Source organism: Lutra lutra, chromosome 6 (assembly GCF_902655055.1).
Source record: "Lutra lutra chromosome 6, mLutLut1.2, whole genome shotgun sequence".
Classification (NCBI taxonomy): Eukaryota; Metazoa; Chordata; class Mammalia; order Carnivora; family Mustelidae; genus Lutra; species Lutra lutra.
Window position 1 is genome coordinate 132,307,998 of NC_062283.1, and position 23,672 is coordinate 132,331,669.

Below are 23,672 nucleotides of genomic sequence, written 5' to 3' on the forward strand. Positions count from 1 at the left end.
ACCATCGAAAGATTGGAGGTGACAGACATGATCAGCTCCTTTAATCGGTTTGACCAGAGAAAATTGAGAGCAAATACGGGAAACTAATTCTGCCATTGTTGTGAGGCAGGTAACGAGTATCTGGAGTGTAGTAGTGCTGGTGAAAATGAGAGATGATCAGAGAGACTAGATGTTGGGTGTAGAAGGGTTTAGGCATGGTTTCTGGGTTGGATTCTTTTTTTTTTTTTTTTTTAAGTTTTTATTTATTTATTTATTTATTTATTTGACAGAGAGAGAGATCACAAGTAGGCAGAGAGGCAGGCAGAGAGAGAGAGAGAGGGAAGCAGGCTCCCTGCTGAGCAGAGAGCCCGATGCGGGACTCGATCCCAGGACCCTGAGATCACGACCTGAGCCGAAGGCAGCGGCTTAACCCACTGAGCCACCCAGGCGCCCACTGGGTTGGATTCTTGATGAGTGCTAATGACAAGAGACTTACCAGCTATAGCAGGTTTGGACAGAGGTGGTGTGTTCAGTTTAGGATCTATAATATAAGTGTGATGATAAAAGCTTTATGTTTTTTTCTGCCTCTGTAGTCTGATGTTTAGCCCAGTGTGTGGCACATAGTATATGCTCAGTAAATGTTTAATCAGTGAATGAAAGGCATAGTCTATGGAGATACCTACCTGGTGGTTGAATATTTAGGCCCTAAATATAGCAGATAGTTTCTTTGAGTTAAATCAACTAAGTAATTGAATAGATTTTAAAATTTGACTAAACTCTCTATGCTTGCTTGTTAAATACAGTAGTCCAGATATCTAAATGTCTTAAAAGATGCTCATCTAGGGTGCCTGAGCCTTTGGCTCAGGTGATGATTCCAGGGTCCTGGGATCAAGCCCTGCATCGGGCTCTCTGCTCAGCAGGGAGCCTGCTTCTTCCTCTCTCTGCCTGCCTCTCTGCCTATTTGTGATTTCTGTCTGTCAAATAAATAAAATCTTTAAAAGAAAAAAACTTTAAAAGATGCTCATCCTTTCTGTCTCAGTGTCATTGTGTTGGTAGGATCCTGGCCCTGTATTTAAGTAAGCTCTAAGAATAGCACAATATTACAGGTAATTGCGGTAGTTTAATATTTATATTGATGATTCCTGAGTTGTCACTGTGGTCATGTGCATTACACCAAGGCAGGGAAACATTTGGTCAAGAATTATTAAAAGTTTTAGTACTGAAGGGGTACCTGGCTGGCTCCTTCGGAAGACATTCACGAGTTTGAGTCCCACTTTGGCTGTAGAGATTAATAAAGCAAATAAATAAACTTTAAAAAAAGTTTTAGTACTTAAAAAGATAGGTTTTATTGCTGAATTTCCTTTGTTCATCAGCTCTGATTGTTGATGAGTGATCATTTTTCTTTTCATTGTTTTCATTTACCCTTTCCCCTAATGCAAGGGAAGGCCTTAGATCTTTGTTATTCCTTATGGTAGAGCAGAACTAACCATATAGGGAACAAGTGATTATTAGTGAATGAGTGGAAAGAACTAAAAAAAAAAATGAAAAGAGGGTCGAATGACAGGAATTTTTTAAAGGGCTGTGTTTAAACTGCCGACTAGAATTCTGGTATTACAGGCATTCTTTCTCCGTTCTCTTATCTCCAGACAGCATTATTTCAACTCTGTCAGCCTTTTCTGATAGGATTTATTTTTATGTTTTCTTTCTACTCTCAAATAGTTTGGAATCAGTAGACTCTAAAGAAATGAAAGGAATCCTATACGTTGGATAGATTTTTGAAAGGGCCTAGAAACTTTAGATTAAGAAAGTCCAGTCTAAGTTAGGTTATTGAACTTATGTTGCAGGTTTTAGTAGGTGATTAAAAGGGAGCCAGGCAGGAGACATCAGAATAGGATTCAGGGACCAGGTAATCTTGTGTAATGATGGATACAATGCAATTTAATTTTTCCATCTGCTTTTCAGAATGTAATTTGTTTTGAAAGCTATAAATTATGTTTTACAGTATGCCCTGAAAAAACCATATGGCGTTCTGTATAAAAAGTAAGTAATGACTTGTTTTATTTTGACTTACATTGTTCTATTATAAAAGTAACAAACAATTACATTATGGGAAATTTAGAAAAGTATTTTGTTTAAAAAACATGACGGTTCCTTACATATATATAGCTATTAGTATTTTTAAAATTTATTTTTTTCCTGTGTGTTTTCGTTTGTATTGAATACTCACATAGTTGTAATTTTAGCATATATGTATTATTTTGAAGTAATTATGGACTTAGAGAAGAGTTGCAGAAATTTGTAGATTTTTCATAACCTTCACCCAGTTTCTCTTAATGTTGCATCATACATAACCATAGTATAGTTACCAAAAGTAAGAGATTAACATTGGTACAATAATGTTAACTGGACTGTAGACGTGATTTGGTTGTACCAGTTTTTCCAGTAATATCCTTTTTCTCTTCCAGGATCCTACATTGCATTTAGTTGTCATGTCTCCGTACTCTCCCATTTGTGACAGTTCCCCAGTCTTTCCTTTTTTGATGACTTTGACACTTTCGATGAGTACTTGTTAATTATTTTGTAAATGTCCCTCACTTTGGATTTGTTGTCAGTTTCTCATGAGTAGATTGAGACTTACGCATTTTTGGCTGGAATATCACAAAAGTGATGTGCTTTTCTCCATAAATCATACCAGGGAGTACAGGATGTATTAATGCTGGGAGCATTAACCTCAGTTAAAGTGGTGTCTCCTTGGTTTCTCCACTATAAATTTACTGTTTTTCCCTTTGTAATTAATAAATATTTGGAGGAAATACTTTGAGACTCTGCAAAGATTATGCAGATAGTCCTCTTTCTCCTTACATTTTACTTACTCATTTTGGCACCCATCAGTGGATTTGTCTACAGATTTGATTACTCTGGTGTTCTGCTGGTGGTTTCTATCTTCCTCATTCCTTCTTCATTTATTAATTGGAGTTTTGTGAGGAAAATCTCTCTCTCTTCCTCTGTTGAATTGCTCATTTATGTTAGTGTGGACTTACAGATATTTATTATATTCTTTGGACTTAAAAATCCAATGCTATCATTATTTTGTTGCTCAAATTCTGCCTTTGGCCACTGGGGTCTCTTTCAGGTTGGTACCTGTGCTTTTTCAGCAGGTGTTTGAGTACTTCCTTTCTGGCGCCACAGGATGCCTCATGCTCATCTTTTATTTTTCCTTACAACAGCCCTGGAATCAGCCCCTTCTGTATGGAGCCCTGTTTCCATATATTGGAGACATACATTGGATAATTTAGAAACAAGGATCTGGGCACTAAGTATGCTCTGTTGCTATGGGAGTGTCATTGTCTCTAGATCCCTTCAGCAGACAGAGCTTAAAATATGTATTATGCATATTAATCTATGCATGCATGCACATCTAAATTTATATTTATATATTTTAAAGACCCTCAGTTATTATCGATACTAAAAATCATGCATTCATACTGATACTTCCAGTTCCAGCCCAGTGCCACAGACCTCATTCCAGCCTTTCTTCTTTACTCACTTCCTTACTTGTAACTTTTCTGTTCTGGACTCAAGAAACCTGGCTTTCATTATTGATAGTATACATATTTATTTAATTGTGTGATTCTAATACATACATAGTTGCAGAATTTCTCGTCCTATAAGAAACAAATTAACTAGAGTTCAGAATGTGTGTGTAATTTTTCTGTCTGTAGCTTTAGAATATCCAGTTCAAATACTGGTCCCCAATCTAATACAGGTTTGGTTTTTTTCTGCCTCTTTAATGTGATTGTTACTCCTTCAAACGACAATTAGGGTTGTTTATTACAGTTTGTATTCTGTTTTGGGTTTTTCTCCACATCCTGGTGGTGGTTTTAATTTACGTGTGTAAAATTTACTCTTTGTGGTGTACAGTTTTGTGGGTTTTGAGAAATGCATTGAATTGTGTCTGGCACTACAGTTCGTGATACAGATAGTTCCATCATCGTGAACCTTTGTGCAGTGTGTGCTTGTAGTCCACCCCTCCCCTACCCCTTTGACCAATGAACTGCTTTTCATACTTAAAGTTTTTCCTTTTTCTGAATGTCACATAAATGGAATCATACAACAGGTAGCCCTTGGAGTCTGTTTTCTTTCATTACCAAAATACCTAAAAATTTTCTGTGTTGTTGCCATACATTAAATTTTATATCAAGCCTTTCTCTTTTTTTTTTTTTTTTTTTTTTATTAAAGATTTTTATTTATTTATTTGACAGAGAGAAATCACAAGTAAGCAGAGAGGCAGGCAGAGAGAGAGGAGGAAGCAGGCTCCCTGCTGAGCAGAAAGCCCGATGTGGGGCTCGAACCCAGGACCTGGGATCATGACCTGAGCCGAAGGCAGCGGCTTAACCCACTGAGCCACCCAGGCGCCCCATCAAGCCTTTCTCTTATTATAAATGTTTTTCTATTGATAGGTGATCCTTTAGATATTATTTTCATGGCTAGTATAATGCCTATTAAATGGTTATATTAAAACTTACTTGTAACTTAATTTGGGGGAATTTAGGTTTTCCTTTTTTGCTGTTATAAATAATGCCAAAATGGCCATTTTACACAAATGAATTATCCTTTTTTTTTCTTTTTTTTTTTTTTTAAGATTTTATTTATTTGCCAGAGAGAGAGAGAGAGAGAGAGAGTACGTGGGAGCAGAGGCAGACAGAGTGTCAGGCAGAGGCAGAGGGAGAAGCAGGCTCCCTGCCAAGCAAGGAGCCCAATGCGGGACTTGATCCCAGGACCCCGGGATCATGACCTGAGCCGAAGGCAGCTGCCTAACCAACTGAGCCACCCAGGCGTCCCATGAATTATCCTTTTGAATTAGTTCTTAAATGAGATTCCTCCTCTCAGTAGTGCATATTAATTACATTGCTTTTTGAAAAGATTGTCCTTTTGGCAGAGTGTAATATACAAGTTCCATGGACCATTACCTTCTTTGGTTTATATTTTTAAGAAGTGAAAATCATACTTTGTTTAATTTGAATTTTCTGTGTTTCCAACAGGCCATATTTGCTTATTTGTGAATTACAGTTAGCTATTAACCATAAATGCTGCAATAATTTTTCTTGTTCTGTTTGCCTTGCATCATTAAAAGTAATATTCTTTTTTTTTTTTTTACTGACTATGAAGGTAGTACGTATTTCTCTTAGATAATCGGGATAATGGATAATGGAGTAAATAATCACTATGTACATTCTGACATATTTTTCCCCTGTATGTATATATATATTTTTTGAGTATAGTTGACACACAATGTTACATTAGTTCCAAGTGTAAAACATAGTGATTTGATAAGTCTGTACAGTATGCTCTGCTTACTAGAACTGTAGCTATCTGCTGTCACTATTATGATACTGACTATATTCCTTATACTGTATCTTTTATTCCCATGACTTATTGGTTCCATAATGGGAAGCCTGTATCTCCCACTCCCCTTCACCCATTTTCACACACATTTCACACTTTCACATTTATTTTATTCTTTTTTTTTTAAAGATTTATTTATTTTAAAAATAAGTGTGTGAAGGGGGGTGGAGCAGAGGGAGAGAGAGAGAATCCTTAGACTCCCCATTGAGCATAGAGCGGGAGGTGGGGCTTAATTCCAGGACCCTGAGATCATGATCTGAGCCAAAATCCAGAGTGGGCTGTTCAACCAACAGAGCCACCCAGGAGTCCCTATTTTATTCTTTAAGCAAAATTGAGATCATGTTGTATATAGATTTTGGTTCATAAAAATTATGAGCTATTTTATAGAAACTTCATTTACATAATTAGAAATCAGAAATTATAAGTGAAAATATAAACACTCTTCCTAGAACAACCCCCTCTCATTAGTTTCTTACATATTTTACCAGAATTTGTTTATGTATATTTAAACAAAGACAAATATTTATTTGTATTTCTTTCCCTTTTGCATGAAAGATAGCATGTTTTGGGCACCTGGGTGGCTCAGTGGGTTAAGCCTCTGCTTTCGGCTCAGGTCATGATCTCAGGGTCCTGGGATTGAGCCCTGTGTCGAGCTCTCTGCTCAGCAGGGAGCCTTCCTCCCTCTCCCCCTCTGCCTGCCTCTCTGCCTGTTTGTGATCTCTCTCTCTCTGTCAAATAAATAAATAAAATCTTAAAAAAAAAAAAAAAGAAAGAAAGATGGCATGTTTTGCCCACTGCTTCTCCAGCTCTACTACTAATGTTCCTAATCCAGTGCACCATTTTTTTCTTTCCCTTCTGGATTATTGCAATAGCTTCTTACTAACTCTTTTCAGTTTCACCATACTATATTACATTCTTACATAGTGCACAGAGCAGTCCTTTAAAAAGAGAATTTGAGGGGCGCCTGGGTGGCTCAGTGGGTTAAAGCCTCTGCCTTCGGCTCAGGTCATGATCTCAGGGTCCTGGGATCAAGCCCCGCATCGGGCTCTCTGCTCAGCGGGGAGCCTGCTCCCCCCCCCCCCGCCTGCCTCTCTGCCTACTTGTGATCTCTGTCTGTCAAATAAATAAATAAAAATCTTTAAAAAAAAAATTAAAAAGAATTTGAGTCCAGTGTTACCACTCCTGCCTGAAACTCTTCAGTTCTTCCCATTACTCTGTTAATATCTACATTACTTACCTTGAACAACAAGGCCCTACATAATCTGGGCCATGTCCTCATCGTTGACCTCATGCCCCACCATTTTCCCTTTGCACACTAAGCTTCAGTGACACTTGCCTTCTTTCCATTTCTTGAATAGTTTAAGCTTGTTTCCATCTCAGGATCTTTGTTTATTTTGTTCCTTCTTCCTTGAATACTCTTAGCCTCAGAATTTTTCAATGACTTATTCATTATCTCAGCTCAAATAGTCATTTTCTACTCTTCATACTAATAGAATACCCTATTTTATTTTCATCACTGCATTTATTATTGAAATTTTTATTTTCCCACTAGAATGTGGGCTCCATGAAAGCAAGGAAAGCAAGGATCTTGATTGTTTTCTAGGATCCTTAGCTCTTACAACAGTGCCTGGCACATAATAGGCACTAAATATATATTTGAATGAATGACTATCCCTCCAGCTTTATTTTTGATTATCTGAATATAAAGTTATCCTTATTTAATATATTACTTAATTGTTATGGGTGAATTGCTATTAATATTGTTAAAATTAAGGTCACCTTTTAAAAATATTCTTAGGAAAAACATTACAAGACCATTTGAGGATCAGACGTCATTGGTGAGTACAAGAATCTTTTTTTTTCTTTTTAGTTTATTTAGAGAGAGAGCGTGCACGCAGGGAGGGGAGGGGCAAAGGGTGAAGGAGAGAGAATCTTAAGCAGACTCCATACAGACTCAGACCCTGAGATCACTACCTCAGCCGAAACTAAGAATCTGTCACTTAACTGACTCTGCCACCCAGGCACCCCAAGAATCTTTCTGATTTAAGAGAATATGTAAATGATTACTCAGACTAATTGTACTCTTTGAGTACTTCTAATCTGTGATGTTTCTGAATTAGAAATCATCCTATATGAGGGAATTTTAATGTGGAGTAGAAGGGAAATAAGACATTTATTTATTATTTTGAAATAAGAACCTTTATATTTTCAAAATATAACTATAGATCTTGTATCTCACTATGACCAGTATCATTCACTGCTTGCAAGTATATTGACAGAATTTTTAAAAGCTGAATTATATTTTATATGCATAATTAATAGATTATCCAGAGGAAGCTTGTTATAAGTCTTTTTATTTTTTTAATTTTATTTATTTATTTATTTTAAAAATTTATTTATTTGACAGACAGAGATCAAAACTAGGCAGAGAGGCAGGCGGGGGGGGGGGGGGGCGCGTGGTAAGCAGGCTCCCCGCTGAGCAGAAAGCCCCATGTGGGGCTCAATCCAAAGACCCTGAGATCATGACCTGAGCTGAAGGCAGAGGCTTTAACCCACTAAGCCACCCAGGCGCCTCTATAAGTCTTCTTATAAAGCATGTTTGATTTTTAAAAATCCGACTTCTTTCTTTGAGTAATTTTAGAACAAGGAATGCTACCTGAATTGTTTCTAACAATTGTCAGTTGCTTTACTAATCAAATCCCTAGTTGAGTGTATTGGCAACTAAACTAAATGAAAAAGGCTAGTGAATGAAATCAGAAGATAAAGGATGGTATTTAGTAATTGGAGAATGTTGAATGGACTTTGGGTATGTGATGGTATATATATATATTTTTTTTTTCTAAAAATCTTAAGAAAATAAGTGGTTTAAACTAAATCAGCTTAAAAAGGGGCATCTAGTGGCTCAGTTGTTAATCCTCTGCCTTAGGCTCTGGTCATGATCCCAGCATCCTGGGATCAAGTCCTGCATTGGGCTCCCTGCTTGGTGGGAATTGGAAGCCTGCTTTCCTTCTCCTAGTCCTCCTGCTTGTGTTCCCTTTCTCACTGTGTCTCTCTCTGTCAAATAAATAAATAAAATCTTTAATAAATAGATAAATAAATAGATAAATAAATTGACTTTAAAAAACTCAGAATGGGGGATGCCTGGCTGGCTCAGTCAGTATAGTATGTGGCTCTTGATCTCTGGGTTTTGAGTTTAAGCACCACCTTGGGTGTAGACCTTATTTAAAAAAAAAAAAAAGATTAAAAGATACTGGAAAAAAAAAATTGGAATGGAATTATGTTCTATTGAGGGGAACACCAGTACTTGTTTTTCCCTTTTAGTTAGTGAATTTATTTTTTAAAGATTTATTTATTTTAGAGTGAAAGAGAACATGCGTGTCTGTGCACATGAGCAGCGGGGAAAGAGCAGAAGGAGATGGAGAGAATCCCTAAGCAGATTCCCCGCTAACTGAGCGGTGCCCAACACGGGGCTTGATCCTGGAATCCTGAGATCATGATCTGAGGTGAAATCAAGACCCAGATGCTTAACTCTCTGAGCCACCCAGCTCTCTTAGTGAATTAATTAATTAATTATAAAAGATTTTATTTATTTATTTATTTGACAGAGATCAAAAGCAGGCAGAGAGGCAGGCAGAGAGATGGGGGGAAAGCAGGCTCTCAGCTGAGCAGAGAGCCCGATGGGGGGCTGGATCCCAGGACCCTGAGATCATGACCTGAGCTGAAAGCAGAGGCTTAACCTACTGAGCCACCCAGGCGCCCCTCTCAGTGAATTTAAAAGAAAGAACTTTTCAGTAGAATTTCAGTAATTAATTAGAAAACTAAAATTGAACTTCTCCTAATGTAGCAACTAACTGCATTGAAGATTATAACATATTTAGAAAAATCAGTATTTAGTGTTTTTAAAAATTGTTTTTTAAAGATTTTATTTGAGAGAGAGAGAGAGAGGGAGAGGGAGATAGCGTGAGTAGGGGGAGGGGCAGGGGGAGAAGCAGACTCCCCACTGAGCAAGGAGCCTGATGCGGTGCTTGATCCCAGGACTCTGGGATCATGACCTGAGCTAAAGGCAGACACTTAACCAACTGAGCCACCCAGGTACCCCTTTAAAAATTTTTTAAAAAAAGATTTTATTTGAGAAGGAGAGAGAGAACAATGAGTGAGGTGGGGGGAAGGAGCCAAGGGAGGAACAAGACTCCTCATTGAGCAGGGAGCCTGATGTGGAGCCCAACCCCAGGACCCTGGGACAATGACCTGATCCGAAGGCAAATGCTTAACCACCTGAGCCACCCAGGCATCCCTCTGTACTTCTTTTTCTTTTCTTTTCTTTTTTTTTTTTAAAGATTTTATTTATTTATTTGACAGAGAGAAATCACAAGTAAACAGAGAGGCAGACAGAGAGGAGGAAGCAGGCTCCCTGCTGAGCAGAAAGCCCGATGTGGGGCTCGAACCCAGGACCTGAGATCATGACCTGAGCCGAAGGCAGCGGCTTAACCCACTGAGCCACCCAGGCGCCCCTGTACTTCTTTTTCAATCCTATTTTGATATGATGGTTTTTCTTACGCTTGATATTGTGCCTTTCCTCTCTTGGATAGTCCATCTCCAGAGACAGGAGATATTTCATTGGATGTAGAAAATCTCAGACTAGTAGAGCTCAAAATGGCTGTGGAAACAGTGGCCAAGTTGGAAATGTGGTTGAATTCCTCCTCCTGACTATATATCCTCCCAGTAGGACTTTTTTTTTTTTTTCCAAGCACATTTCTTATACTATAATTTTGGAACTGTGCATTAGAACAAGAGTTAGCAAATATACCTCCTGTGGGTTAAATCCCTGTTTCTGTGAGACCCATAAACTAAGAATGATCTTTGTATTTTTATTTTTTTTTTAATTTTAAAATTAAAAAAAAAAAAAGATTTTACTTATTTATTCCTGAGAGACAGAGAGGCAGAGGCAAATGTGGGACTCGATCCCAGAACCCTGGAATCATGATCTGAGCTGAAGGCAGACGGTTAATCGACTAAGCCACTCAGGCACCCTGATTTTGTATTTTTAAAGGATTTCTTTCTTTTTTTTTTTTTTTAAAGGGTTTCTTTATAAAAGGCCTAAAAATAGTTACTCTATGGCCTTTTGCAGATAATTTGACTATGCTTGCTTTAGAATTTTAACAAAAGGTAGACTTTTTATGTAGAACAACAACAGAAATGAGTACTATATATATGTGAAAGGTAGTTTATGGATAGCTTTGGGGTGTTAGTCATAGTAAGAGAATGTAAAAAAAAAAACATTTTAAGAAAGCATTTTCATTTCTTTGGACACTTAAAAAAATTTTTTTTTTTTTTTAAAGTAGGCTCTGTGCCCACATTCTGCAGAGCACAGAGTTCAACACAGGGCTTGATCCCACAACCATGAGATCATGACCTGAGCTGAAATCAAGAATTGGAGGCTTAGAGGTCCCTGGGTGACTCAGTTGGTTAAGCGGCTGCTGCCTTTGGCTCAGGTCTTGATCTCAGGGTCCTGGGATTGAGTCCGGAGTTGAGCTCTGCTCTCAGCAGGGAGTCTGCTTCTCCCTCTCCTTCCTCGCCTGGCCCATACTTGTGCACGTGCTCTCTCTCTCAAATCTTTAAAAAAACAGTTGTGGGCTTAACCAACTGAGCCACCCAGATGGCCCTATTCATATGTATTTTAAATGGATGGTAAGATGTACCATTGATGGTAGTAGTAATGTCTAGTGAATAAAGGCCTTTGTTCAGTAAATGAAATACTCTGTGTGCTGTTCCAAAACTGCATAGCTGAGAATAAATACTCTCATTTTATTTAGTAATCTAAACTTCAGCATGTTTTTAGTCTTTTTTTTTTTTTTTTTAAAGATTTTCTTTATTTGACAGAGAGACAGCAAGAGAGGGAACACAAGCAGGGGGAATGGGAGAGTGAGACACAGGCTTCCTGCTGAGCAGGGAGCCGGATGTGGGGTTCGTGGGGTTCGATCCTAGGACCCTGGGACCATGACCTGAGCTGAAGGTAGATGCTTAATGACTGAGCCACCCAAGCAGCCAGCACATTTTAGTCCTGAACTTATTTCTTTTCCTTAGGTACACCCGAATCAGAAAATTGTAGTAAAAAGCTAGAAATAAAGTCCCTTTCTCTCTGCTTATTCCTATCTAGTTCATTAAGTATTCATTACTTTTTTTAAAGTTCAGATTCTTAAAGTGCTTATATTAATGCATTAATTAGAGGTTTTTTTGGTTTTACAGGAATTCTTTTCAAAGAAGTCAGATTGCTCTTTATTTATGTTTGGCTCCCATAATAAGAAGCGGCCAAATAATCTAGTAATAGGTAAATACCATTTACTTACTTCTTTTCTTTTTTAAGATTTTTATTTATTTATTTGAGGTAGGGAGTGCGCAAGAAGGAGGGAGGGAGAGAGAGAGTGAGAAGGAGGAGGAGCAAAGGGAGGGGCAAAGGGAGAGGGAGAAGTAGACTCCCCACCCAGCGGGGACCCTGATCCTGGGCCTCCAGGATCATGACCCGAGCACAAGGCGGATGCTTAACCATCTGAGCCACCCAGGCGCCCCAGTCACTTACTTTCTAATATTGTTATTTACAGAGTCAGTTTTGTGACTCAGGTTAATTGATGGTGTTGAGGATTCAGGAGTATCAAGTAAGCTCTAAGCTAGTTTTTAAAAAAATTTTCCTTGTGATTTTGAATAAACTTTTTTATCCACCAGATTGCAGGTAAACAATAGGCATGTAAATATCACTTTACCTAAAGTTGCAGATATTTTCCTACTGTAAAATACATGTACCTTAAATCAGTGTTAGAGGAGAAAAACACAAAGTAGCATACCTACCACATAAATGAACCCTTCCCTTGTAAGTATTGCACTTGGTCTGGCATGGTCACTGGTGTAGGCAAGTCCTTTTCCTTCTGTGAGCCTTTATTTCCTCTTATATAAAATAAGGGAGTTTGGCTAAATTTCCAAGATTCTTCCAGGGCCAGGATTGCAACAATCTGTTCTAGGTAGAGTTGAAAGTTTAAGAAAGAGGGGACATGTTTGGTGGGGTATGAGAGGAAAAAAGAGACAGAGACTAACACTTTGAACGTGCAGATAAGTGGGTACATATAAGATGGCTGTTTGGGAAAAATAAATACTTAAAAGAAAATGTATTTTCCTTCTAGGTCGTATGTATGACTATCATGTGCTGGATATGATTGAATTGGGTATTGAGAAATTTGTCTCTCTGAAAGATATTAAGGTAAGATACTAAGCATAAAAATAAAAGGCATTTTGGGGACGCCTGGGTGGCTCAGTGGGTTAAGCCTCTGTCTTTGGCTCAGGTCATGATCCCAGAGTCCTGGGTTCGAGCCCCGCATCGGGCTCTCTGTTCGGCGGGGAGCCTACTTCCCTTTCTCTCTCTCTGCCCGCCTCTCTGTCTACTTGTGATCTCTGTCTGTCAAATAAATAAAATCTTCAAAAAAAGAAAAAAAAGGGCATTTTGTATTATTGCTCTTGGGCAATAGTGACATCTTGTGGTGAAGAGTACTGTTACAGTTTTGTAGTTTAAAGAGAAAGAACTTTATTTTTATCCTGGTGTTCTCTGAGATAAAAGCAAATTTTACTTTACTTTAAAAAGAAGTCGTACCGCATATAACACAAAGGTGGATCTTCTGGCAGTTAGACTACAGAGTGATTATTAACTCTTGTCTGGGCCCATAGTTTAAATGCTATCCTCTCCCTCTGAATTGTCATAGCACCTATTTTATGGAACCTCAGAAATACCAAGAGTTTGCTTGCTTTCTTTCTTTCTTTCTTTCTTTCTTTTTAAAGATTTTATTTATTTGAGAGAGAGGGTGAGTGAGAGAGAGCACAAGTGGGGATTGGGGGAGAGGCAGAGGGAGAAGCAGGCTCCCCACTGAGCAAGGAGCCCAATGTGGGGCTTGATCCCAGGACCCTGGGATCATGACCTGATTGGAAGGCAGATTTTTTTTTTTTATATATATATATATATATTTTTTTTTTTTAATTTATTTGACAGATCACAAGTAGGCAGAGAGAGAGAGGAGGAGGAGGAGGCAGGCTCCCCGCTGAGCAGAGAGCCCGAATGCGGGACTCGATCCCAGGACCCTGGGATCATGACCTGAGCCGAAGGCAGAGGCTTTAACCACTAAGCCACCCAGGCGCCCCGGAAGGCAGATTTTTAACTGACTGAGCCACCCAGGCACCTCAGTATCAGAGTTTTCAAAGTGAACCCCGTTCTAAACCTAGGATGCTCTAGGTGACCCTACAGCGTTTAGGCTGCTGGCCACCAAAATGCTGGTTCAGCCCTTCCCTTTAGGACTTTCATCTTTGTGTCTCCTTTGTTTGAATGGGATTCTAAAATAGAAAGGCAAGAAAACTGTCCTAATTCCATTCTTGTGTCCAGATTGGGCTTCTTCTCCTTCAGAATTCTGTTTCTGGCTTAATCTGTTCCATCAAATATTCCATCAAATAGTTATTTTATTTAGACTTCATGGCTACCCTATGTAATCCTGAAATTACTTTCTCTGTTGTGTAGAGTTGGAGAGCAGGATCCAGAGGGACTTTATTGGTGATCTGGAGTCATACATATAGTAAATAGTATAATCAAACATTGAAAGAATCATATTGAAGTTTGTAATGGACAGTTACATAATTGTTCTTAGTTTATGGGTCTTTGAGAGTCACCAGTGGTATAGTTGAAAGAATTGTAAAATATATGATGTGCCTTCCCAAGTTTTGTGTGGGTTTGAAAAAGGCTCTTACCAGATCCGGACTTAGCTACAGTAGCTTCCCTGGGTACCGGGTACAAGGTAGAACAGTGGCCCGAGACTGGATTTCGAGGCAGAACATTTGGCTTGTGGCTTGTGTTGGCCATTTAGATGGCTTGTAATGGGACAAGTCTTGACCTTCACTTACAGTCAAGTATTAAACAGATAAAACAATATCGGGGGCACCTGGATGGCTTATTCAGTCAGTGTTTGACTCTTGATTTCTGCTCAGGTCATGATCCGAGGATTGTGAGATCAAGCCTTGTTGGCTTCTGTGCTCAGCAGGGAGTTAGCTTGAGATCCTTTCCCTCTGCCTCTCACCCTGCTCTTACTCTCTCCCTCTCTAAAATACATACATAAATCTTTAAAAAATTAAATAGGTATAACAGTATCAAATGAGGTAATATGTGAAAGTGCTAATCAGTGAAGATAGTATTTTGGAAGGTGTTTGGGGAAGTGTATAAACTGTGGTGCTTTATTATGGTGGAAGCGATTTATTTCAGTTTGTCTTTGCAACGCATGAACCTTTGGAGATGAGCAGCATATCCCCATCTCACCTTTATCACTGCTGCTGTTTGGTTACCTCTTAGTGGGTGTGCGCACTGGCTGATGCGAGCATGCCAACTCCTTCACTCTTTGCATTTTTACTTTCTAAGCAAAGAGATTCTTCTGTTACTGTGTAGCTTCTATACCAGACCAGAAAATTATTATTGTGAGATCTTTCCTAACAAGAACCATTTAAAAATTAAATACTCAATTTTCACTCATGGAGCATATCCATAACTGTAAAAGTCACTAATTGATGATGATGATCTGCTTACATTGGTAGTTCCTACATAGACTATTTTTTTTAAGTTTAAAAAAATATATATTTAATTTATTTGAGAGACAGAACATGAACAGGGGAGAGAGGGAGAGGGAGAAGCAGGCTCTCTGCTGATCAGGGAGCTGGATTCAGAGCTCAGTCCCAGGACCCCAGGATCGTAACCTGAGCCGGAGGCAGACACTCATCTGAGATTGAGTCTACAGGGACTATTAGCCAGACCTTGACTTTTACCTCATTATTCCATTATAACCTATTTTTAGTTTGTTTTGGAATTGCATGTTTTTTATACTTTTCATATTTCCTTTTTATGTCTACCTTTTTATTTTTTTTTTTTTAAGATTTTATTTATTTATTTGACAGAGAGAGATCACAAGTAGGCAGAGAGGCAGGCAGAGAGAGAGAGAGGGAAGCAGGCTCTCTGCTCAGCAGGGAGCCCGATGCGGGACTCGATCCCAGGACCCTGAGATCATGACCTGAGCCGAAGGCAGTGGCTTAACCCACTGAGCCACCCAGGCGCCCTACCTTTTTATTTTTAAGACCTTTTCAACAGTATTTCTTTTTTTACTTGTCTTATCCTTCTGTTTACTCTCAAGCAACAGGTGATTCGATTCTACCAGGAAATTGAGTGACTGTTCTAGGACTCTCTTTTCTAAGATGTGGCCAAACTTCTAGGGATGGTTATTTTATATAACATAAGCCTTAATGAATGAGATGATAAAATTTAAGGCTAGTTGGTTTTATTTTAGATAGGGTAAGATACATTCCAGGTGCCAGGGGATATTTTATTTGGGAATTTTATGTGTGATTTATAAGAATTACTTCCCTTTTTTCACTTTGTTTAAAAAAAAAAAACAAAACTTAATTCAGGGGCCCCTGGCTGGCACAGTAGGTTAAGCGTCCAATCCTTGGTTTCAGTTCAGGTCATGATCTCTGATGGTCGTAAGATGGACCCCCACATGGGGCTCCGTACTCAGTGAAGAGTTTGCTAAAGCTTTTCCCTCCCTCTGCCCCTCCCTGGGGTCGTGCTCTTCCTCTCTCTCTCTCAAATAAATATGTCTTAAGAAAAGTAATAATTCAGAAGGTTAGTTCAAGGATGTCACATAATTATGATGTTTTTAGTATATTATAATCATAGTACTTATATAATGTTTTGAATTTTTATGCCTTTCACACTATTCAAATAAAGCTCATGTGTTATAGTTTCTTCTTGCTCTGGGTTTTCACATTGTGAAAACTATCAGCAATCTAAATGTTAAGTACTGTTTCATATAACTCTGTGAGACAGAGAGAGAGAGCACAAGCAGGGGCAAGGGCAGAGGGAGAGGGAGAAGCAGGCTCTCCCTGAGCAGGGAGCCCGATGGGGGGCGCTCAGTCCTAGGACCCTGGGATCATGACCTGAATGGAAGGTAGATGCTTAACCAACTGAGCCACCCAGGTGCCCCCTCATTCAGTTACATTTTTATGATGTGTATACTGGGTCATGACTTGTCATGATATTTTTTTTTTAAGATTTTTTTATTTATTTATTTGACAGACAGAGATTACAAGTAGGCAGAGAGGAAGTCAGGAGGAAGCAGGCTTCCTGCTGAGCAGAGAGCCCGATGCGGGGCTCGATCCCAGGACCCTGGGATCATGACCTGAGCTGAAGGCAGAGGCTTTAACCCACCGAGCCACCCAGGCGCCCCTCATGATATTTTTTTTATTACTATGCATTGTGGTCAGGATGTCACATCACTTTCTCCTACCTTCTGTATACTTAAACAACCCCATAGACATAGGGGTCAGCACAGACAGAAGGTGGAAGAGTCATTGGGTCTGGTAGGTCTCTTCAGGCCCTCGATCACACAGATAGATCTTAGGCACACCTCCTAAGGATAGACAGTTAAGATTCAGAGTTTGGAAACAGAGTGTCAACAAAAGTGGTCATGGTGAACAGGGAAGCAACAGGTGACCTCTGGTCCTGGGGCAGAGGATGTTTGTTTTCTTGTCTGTTTGTTTGTTTGTTTATTTCTAGATTTGTAGATTTGTACAGTTCTTGACTGGAACCAGAGTGGTGGTGCTAGAATAAATGGAAAGCTCAGACTTAACACCTGTTTGCCTTCAGAAATTAATCATTCGGGGCGCCTGGGTGGCTCAGTGGGTTAAGCCGCTGCCTTCGGCTCAGGTCATGATCTCAGGGTCCTGGGATCGAGTCCCACATCGGGCTCTCTGCTCTGCAGGAAGCCTGCTTCCCTCTCTCTCTCTCTCTGCCTGCCTCTCCATCTACTTGTGATCTCTCTCTGTCAAATAAATAAATAAAATCTTAAAAAAAAAAAAGGAAAATCATTCAGTTAAAGAATTTTTTTTTAATTAGATTTTTTTCTTTTATTCTGGTGGCTTTTTTTTTTTAAGATTTTATTTATTTATTTGACAGAGATCACAAAGAAGCAGAGAGGCAGGCAGAGAGAGAGAGGGGGAAGCAGGCTCCCCGCTGAGCAGAGAGCCCAATGCAGGGCTCGATCCCAGGACCCTGAGATCATGACCTGAGTGGAAGGCAGAGGCTTAACCCACTGAGCCACCCAGGTGCCCTATTCTGGTGGCTTTTAAAGGTTCTTATTATTCATATCATGTTCTTCTTTGTATTAAAAAAAAAAAAATCCAAAAGTGGACAAAATAGTTTTATAGTAAGAGCTCCAATCATTCTGGTGAGGTTTCCTCATACTTTCTGTAGCTTGTATGAAATTCTGTTTCTTCCCATTTGAATGTTTAGTTGGTAGTTTAGATTAGTTTTCATTTAAAATACTGTTTATTAAAGTTCTTAAAAATGTATTTGAGAAAGCAAGTGAAAGAGAGAGCACATACCACATGCACCAAGAGGGGGGCAAAAGGAGAGGACCCCAGGATCCTGACTGAAGGCATCACTGAAGAGACTGAGCTGTCCAGGCACCCCTAAAAATACTGTTTTTTATGTGGTACAGTAGGAAAGGCACAGTGGTAGTAAATAATCCAAAGAAATTAACTTTGTTTAGACTCTGAGATGCTGTTGATTAAAGGGCTATGTATGTTTTGCAGCAATTTTAGCTTTTTTTTATTCTTTGACTAGAATAATGTTAAAAAGTAGCTTGCATCATTCTTTGCTTATTTGAAAATGTGAGGGAATGAAGCAAAAAACTATAGTTTAAAAGTTGCAACTGGGGGCGCCTGGGTGGCTCAGTGGGTTAGGCCTCTGCCTTCAGCTCAGGTCATGATCTCAGGGTCCTGGGATCGAGCCCCTCATCGGGCTCTCTGCTCTGCAGGGAGCCTGCTTCCTCCTCTCTCTCTCTCTGCTTGCCTCTCTGCCTACTTGTGATTTCTCTCTGTCAAAAAAATAAAATCTTTAAAAATAAAAATAAAAAGTTGCAACTGTAGTTTTTAGTTTTTAGGTTTTTTTTTTAAAGATTTTATTTATTTAACAGAGATCACAAGTAGGCAGAGAGGCAGGCAGAGAGAGAGAGGGAGGGGGAAGCAGGTTTCCTCCTGAGCAGAGAGCCTGATGCAGGGCTCAATCCCAGGACCCTAAGATTATGACCTGAGCCGAAGGCAAAGGCTTAACCCACTGAGCCACCCAGGCACCCCATAGATTTTTTTAAAAATATATTTTATTTATGCCAAAGACACAGGGATCATGAGCAGGGGGAAGGGGTAGAGGGAGAAGCAGACTCCCCACTGAGCAGGGAGCCTGATGTGGGGCTCCATCCCAGCCCCCCTGGGATTGTGACCTGAGTCAAAGGCAGATGCTTAACCCACTGAGCCACCCAGGTACCCCACGTCTTTAGATTTTACCAGTATCAGAGTTTTGGGACAGTCAAAATATGAAAACTAATCAATGTATGTAAGTATTGACTACTGTAAAATCAGCTTATAAACAGTTGAGAATTGATAATTATATCATTATAATTTTTTTTTCCATTTCATAGAATAGTAAATGTCCTGAGGGAACAAAACCCATGTTAATATTTGCTGGTGATGATTTTGATGTAACAGAAGACTACAGAAGGCTAAAAAGTCTTCTTATTGGTAAGCATTTTAATACTTACTATCCTCAGGGTAGCTGAGGTGGGCAATCTAGGACGTCATTGGTGACACTTGGCCACTTCACTGTAGGTACACAGCTTTTTCTTTTTGATCTTTCTTTTTTCCGTCCTTTTCATTTTTTTATTCCCCACTAGCAGGGGAGAGGTTAAGGATGCTCTATTGCATAAATCATTATAATTTTTTGATGCTATAGTAACTTCTGTATCAGCTTATTTATAAAGTATTTTATAAATTATAAAAGGCTTATACCCATTTCCTGTCATTATGGCATCATTAAATTTAGAAAATTGAAAAGTTTAATTTTCAAGGTTGTTACACCTTGGGGCGCCTGGGTGGCTCAGTGGGTTAAGCCTCTGCCTTCGGCTCGGGTCATGATCTCAGGGTCCTGGGATCAAGCCCTGCATCAGGCTCTCTGCTCAGCAGGGAGCCTGCTTCCCCCTCTCTGCCTGCTGCTCTGCCTACTTGTGATCTCTCTCTCTCTGTCAAATAAATAAAATCTTTAAAAAAAATGGTTACACCTCATCCACTTTGAACTCAAAAACCTCTATTAATTTTTCTTAGGCTGGTATGCAAGGCTTTTTACACTATAACCCCTTATAATTTGGTTTATTTTGTTTTTTATCTCTTCCAATTTTCCTCCTTTTTCCATTAAAAAAGTGGTTTATTGAAAATATATTGTGCACATTCCTATTGTCTTTTCTGATTTCATTCTTATTTACCTAGTTTCTTTCGTTCTTGCAAATTTCAGATCAAGTTTCTTTCTGAGGAAACCTTTAGTGACTTCCCAGCTCCTTTGATCTCATTTTCGTTGTCATCCTAAAGTGCCAAGCATGTACTAGGTACTTCATATGTATTTATTCTCACGACCTTGTAAAGTTGTCTTACAGATGACTCATTCTTAGTGAAGTATATTAGTTCCTAATGATTTATGTAATGACTACTTCTTTTCCTGTGTGTTCAAGAGTTACCTTCTTAAAACTCAGTGTACAGTTATTGTCATTATCTGGGATTGACATTAAATTTACCTATTTTAAATCACTTTCTCGGGGCGCCTGGGTGGCTCAGTGGGTTAAAGCCTCTGCCTTCGGCTCAGGTCATGATCCCAGGGTCCTGGGATCGAGCCCCGCATCGGGCTCTCTGCTCAGCAGGGAGCCTGCTTTCTCCTCTCTCTCTGCCTGCCTCTCTGCCTACTTGTGATCTCTGTCTGTCAAATAAATAAAATCTAAAAAAAAAAAAAAATTAAAAAATCACTTTCTCTCCCCCCCTTTTTTAAAGATTTTATTTATTTACTTGATAGACAGAGATCATAAGTAGGCAGAGAGGCAGGCAGAGAGAGAGGAAGGGAAGCAGGCCCCCCGCTGAGCAGAGAGCCCGATGGCAGGCCTCCATCCCAGGACTCAGGTCACAATCTCAGGTCCCTGGGATCGAGCCCCACATCGGGCTCTCTGCTCGGCGGGGGGCAGGAAGCAGGCTCCCCGCTGAGCAGAGAGCCCGATGTGGGGCTCAATCCCATGACACTGAGACCATGACCTGAGCCAGAGGCAGAGGCCCCAACCTACTGAGCCACCCAGGCACCCCTTTCTTCCCTTTTCTGAAAAGCTGGCATTATTGTTCTAATTTCTTTTTTTTTTTTTTTTTAAATTTATTTATTTGACAGAGAGAGAGCACAAGCAGGCAGAGAGGCAGGCAGAGAGAGAGGAGGAAGCAGGCTCCCCGCTGAGCAGAGAGCCCGACGCGGGGCTCGATCCCAGGACCCCGAGATCATGACCTGAGCCGAAGGCAGCGGCTTAACCCACTGAGCCACCCAGGCGCCCCTGTTCTAATTTCTTTAAAAAAAAAAATTTTTTTTTTTTTTTTTTAAAGATCTCATTTAGTTATTTGACAGAGATCACAAGTAGACAGAGAGGCGGGCAGAGAGAGAGAGGAAGGGAAGCAGGCACCCCGCCGAGCAGAGAGCCCGATGTGGGGCTCGATCCCAGGACCCTGAGACCATGACCTGAGCCGAAGGCAGAGGCTTTAACCCACTGAGCCACCCAGGCGCCCCTCTTTTTAAAATTTTTTTTAAGATTTTATTTATTAGAGAGAGAGAGCATGAGATGGGGGAGGGTTAGAGGGGGAAGCAGACTCCCCACTGAGTAGGGAGCCAGTGCAGGGCTACATAACCGACTGAGCCACTCAGGTGACCCTGCACCATTCTTTTTTTTTTTAAGATTTTATTTATTTATTTGACAGAGAGAGATCACAAGTAGACGGAGAGGCAGGCAGAGAGAGAGAGAGAGAGAGAGAGGGAAGCAAGCTCCCTCCTGAGCAGAGAGCCTGATGCGGGACTCAATCCCAGGACCCCAAGATCATGACCTGAGCCGAAGGCAGCGGCTTAACCCACTGAGCCACCCAGGAGCCCTTCCTGCACCATTCTTAACAAGCTTTGCTTTAGTTTTTTAGTTGCCCTTCTTTTTTTTTTTTTATATACTTTTTTTTTTATATTTTTTATATTTTTATATACTTTGCCCTAGATCACTTTTGGAAGTTGATGGAGTATATGTTATAAGTAAATAAATAATAATAATAAATAAGAGATACATATATTATATATTAAGATATATTTTATTTATAATTATTATATATTAGTATTATATAATTATATATAATTATATTAGATATAATAATATAAATAATAATTTATTCAAATCTGAGCCAGTGGAGTGCCTGGTGGCTCAGTGAGTTAAGCGCCTGACTCTCAGTTTAAGCTCGGGTCATGATCTCAGAGTCTTGGTATTGAGCCCTGTGTTGGGCTCTGTGCTCAGCTGGGTGTCTGCCTGAGGATTTTGTCTCTCCCTCTGCTCCTCCGACTTGTGTTCTTTCTTTCTCTAAAATAAATAACTCTTAAAAAACAAAACAAAAATAAATATGAGACAACTGAAAAACATTTGTGGGCAGACACATTGCTTTCATTTTTCCTTGTGATTATTCGTGATTATTTATGGGCTTATTGTTGGGATTGCAATTTTCAAAACTTTTCATTTCTCTTTTTAATAATGGCTATTTTGGGAGCACGTGGCTGGGTTATTTGCAGTAGAGCATCAGACTCTTGATCTCAGGGTCATGAGTTCAAGCCCCATGTTGAATGTAGGAATTACTTTTAAAAAATGACTATTTTTTAGGGGCGCCTGTGTGGCTTAGTCAGTTAAGTGGCTGCCTTCAGCTCTAGTTGTGATCCCGGGGTCCCAAGGGAAGTTGAGTTTTTAACATAAATATAAAGTAAGACCAGCTGCACACTCCTTGGTGTATGTTTTGTGTTTATATGAAATAAAGTAGAACAGTAGGGAAAGAGAATTTTATCAAGGGCTGCTTCCTTTTAGGAAGGGTTTTTGTTTTTTTGTTTTTTTGTTTTTTTTTTTTTTGGTAATTGGCCAGAAAGAAAAGTTAACATAATAACTTCTGTGTTTTTATGCCAGGTACCCATTTTGTTCATTCTGAATTTTGCTTCTTTTTTGCTTTCTTTCTTTCTTTCTTTTTTTTTTTTAAGATTTTATTTATTTATTTGACAGAGAGAGATCACAAGTAGGCAGAGAGGCAGGCAGAGAGAGAGAGAGAGGGAAGCAGACTCCCTGCTGAGCAGAGAGCCCAATGCGGGACTCGATCCCAGGACCCTGAGATCATGACCCGAGCCGAAGGCAGCAGCTTAACCCACTGAGCCACCCAGGCACCCTCTTTTTTGCTTTCTTAAATATGGTGTAGATTTGAGTTATTCTTAGTGGCCTTGCTTTTCTTTATAGAAAATTAGTAAAGATCTATTTTTAGATTTAATGTATCCTAATTTTTATGGTTCCTTTTTAATATTACTATTTCTTACATACAAAGATGATAGTAAATCAAGTAATAAGTTAGTTTTATTAAATGTTCCTTTAAATCTGTCTTAAAATTTAACTCCTTAAATGGGTTACTTTTTCTTACTCTTTCCCTTTATCAGCCATCGTTTAAATTTTTTTAACCTTTTTCATTTCCTAATTCTTAACTCCACTTGAAAAATATATAATGATGAAAACAACTGGCATTGTTTAGGTCCAGTAATCTGCAGCCTTACAAAGGCAATCGCAATCATATTAGTTTATTTGGACTGGTATAAAAAATAGCATACACTGGGTGGCTTAAAACAGAACTTTATTTTCTCCCAGTTGTGGTGGCTGAAAGTCCAAGATCAGAATTTCTGATGAGGACTCTTACTGCCTTTTGCCAAGTGCTCACCTGGCTTTTCCTTCATGTCTGTGCGTGGGAGGAAGGGAAGAATGGAGGGTGTCAGCTTTGTACAGTCTCTTAAGGACACTATCCTGTGGGACCAGAACCCCAGCCTTACGACCTGCCTCATTGAACCTTAATTTCTTCCTTAGAGACCCAAATACAGCTTCATTAGGGGTTAGGACTTTAACATCTGAATTTGGCAGGGATTGGGGGGTAGAAGGGGAAAACATTCAGTTTATTAAGGATAATAGTACGAGATCAGTTAATTCATTTGTCCAGAGTAAAGAGCTAGTAAGTGGTAGAATCAGGATCTGATCTGTTTTCTTACCTCCAGGTCCCTTGATCTTTCCCATCAACACCCTGGTCAGCCTTCTGTGCCCTTTCTCAGT

The 23,672-nt window shown here is 39.5% G+C and overlaps 1 protein-coding gene across 2 annotated transcripts in view; it reads left to right on the forward strand.

Annotated features, from left to right (window-relative positions):
* The window catches only part of RPF2 (ribosome production factor 2 homolog), a 43,890-nt gene that overhangs the window by 3,304 nt on the left and 16,914 nt on the right, over window positions 1-23,672 (forward strand). Inside the window, exons 3-7 of one of the 2 annotated variants that reach the window (XM_047733664.1) lie at window positions 1,982-2,019; window positions 7,184-7,223; window positions 11,632-11,713; window positions 12,558-12,634; window positions 18,927-19,026. In XM_047733664.1, the coding sequence (XP_047589620.1) occupies window positions 1,982-2,019; window positions 7,184-7,223; window positions 11,632-11,713; window positions 12,558-12,634; window positions 18,927-19,026 (337 nt within the window). The remainder of the gene's footprint in view (window positions 1-1,981; window positions 2,020-7,183; window positions 7,224-11,631; window positions 11,714-12,557; window positions 12,635-18,926; window positions 19,027-23,672) is intronic. The other variant, XM_047733665.1, reaches the window with a different exon arrangement.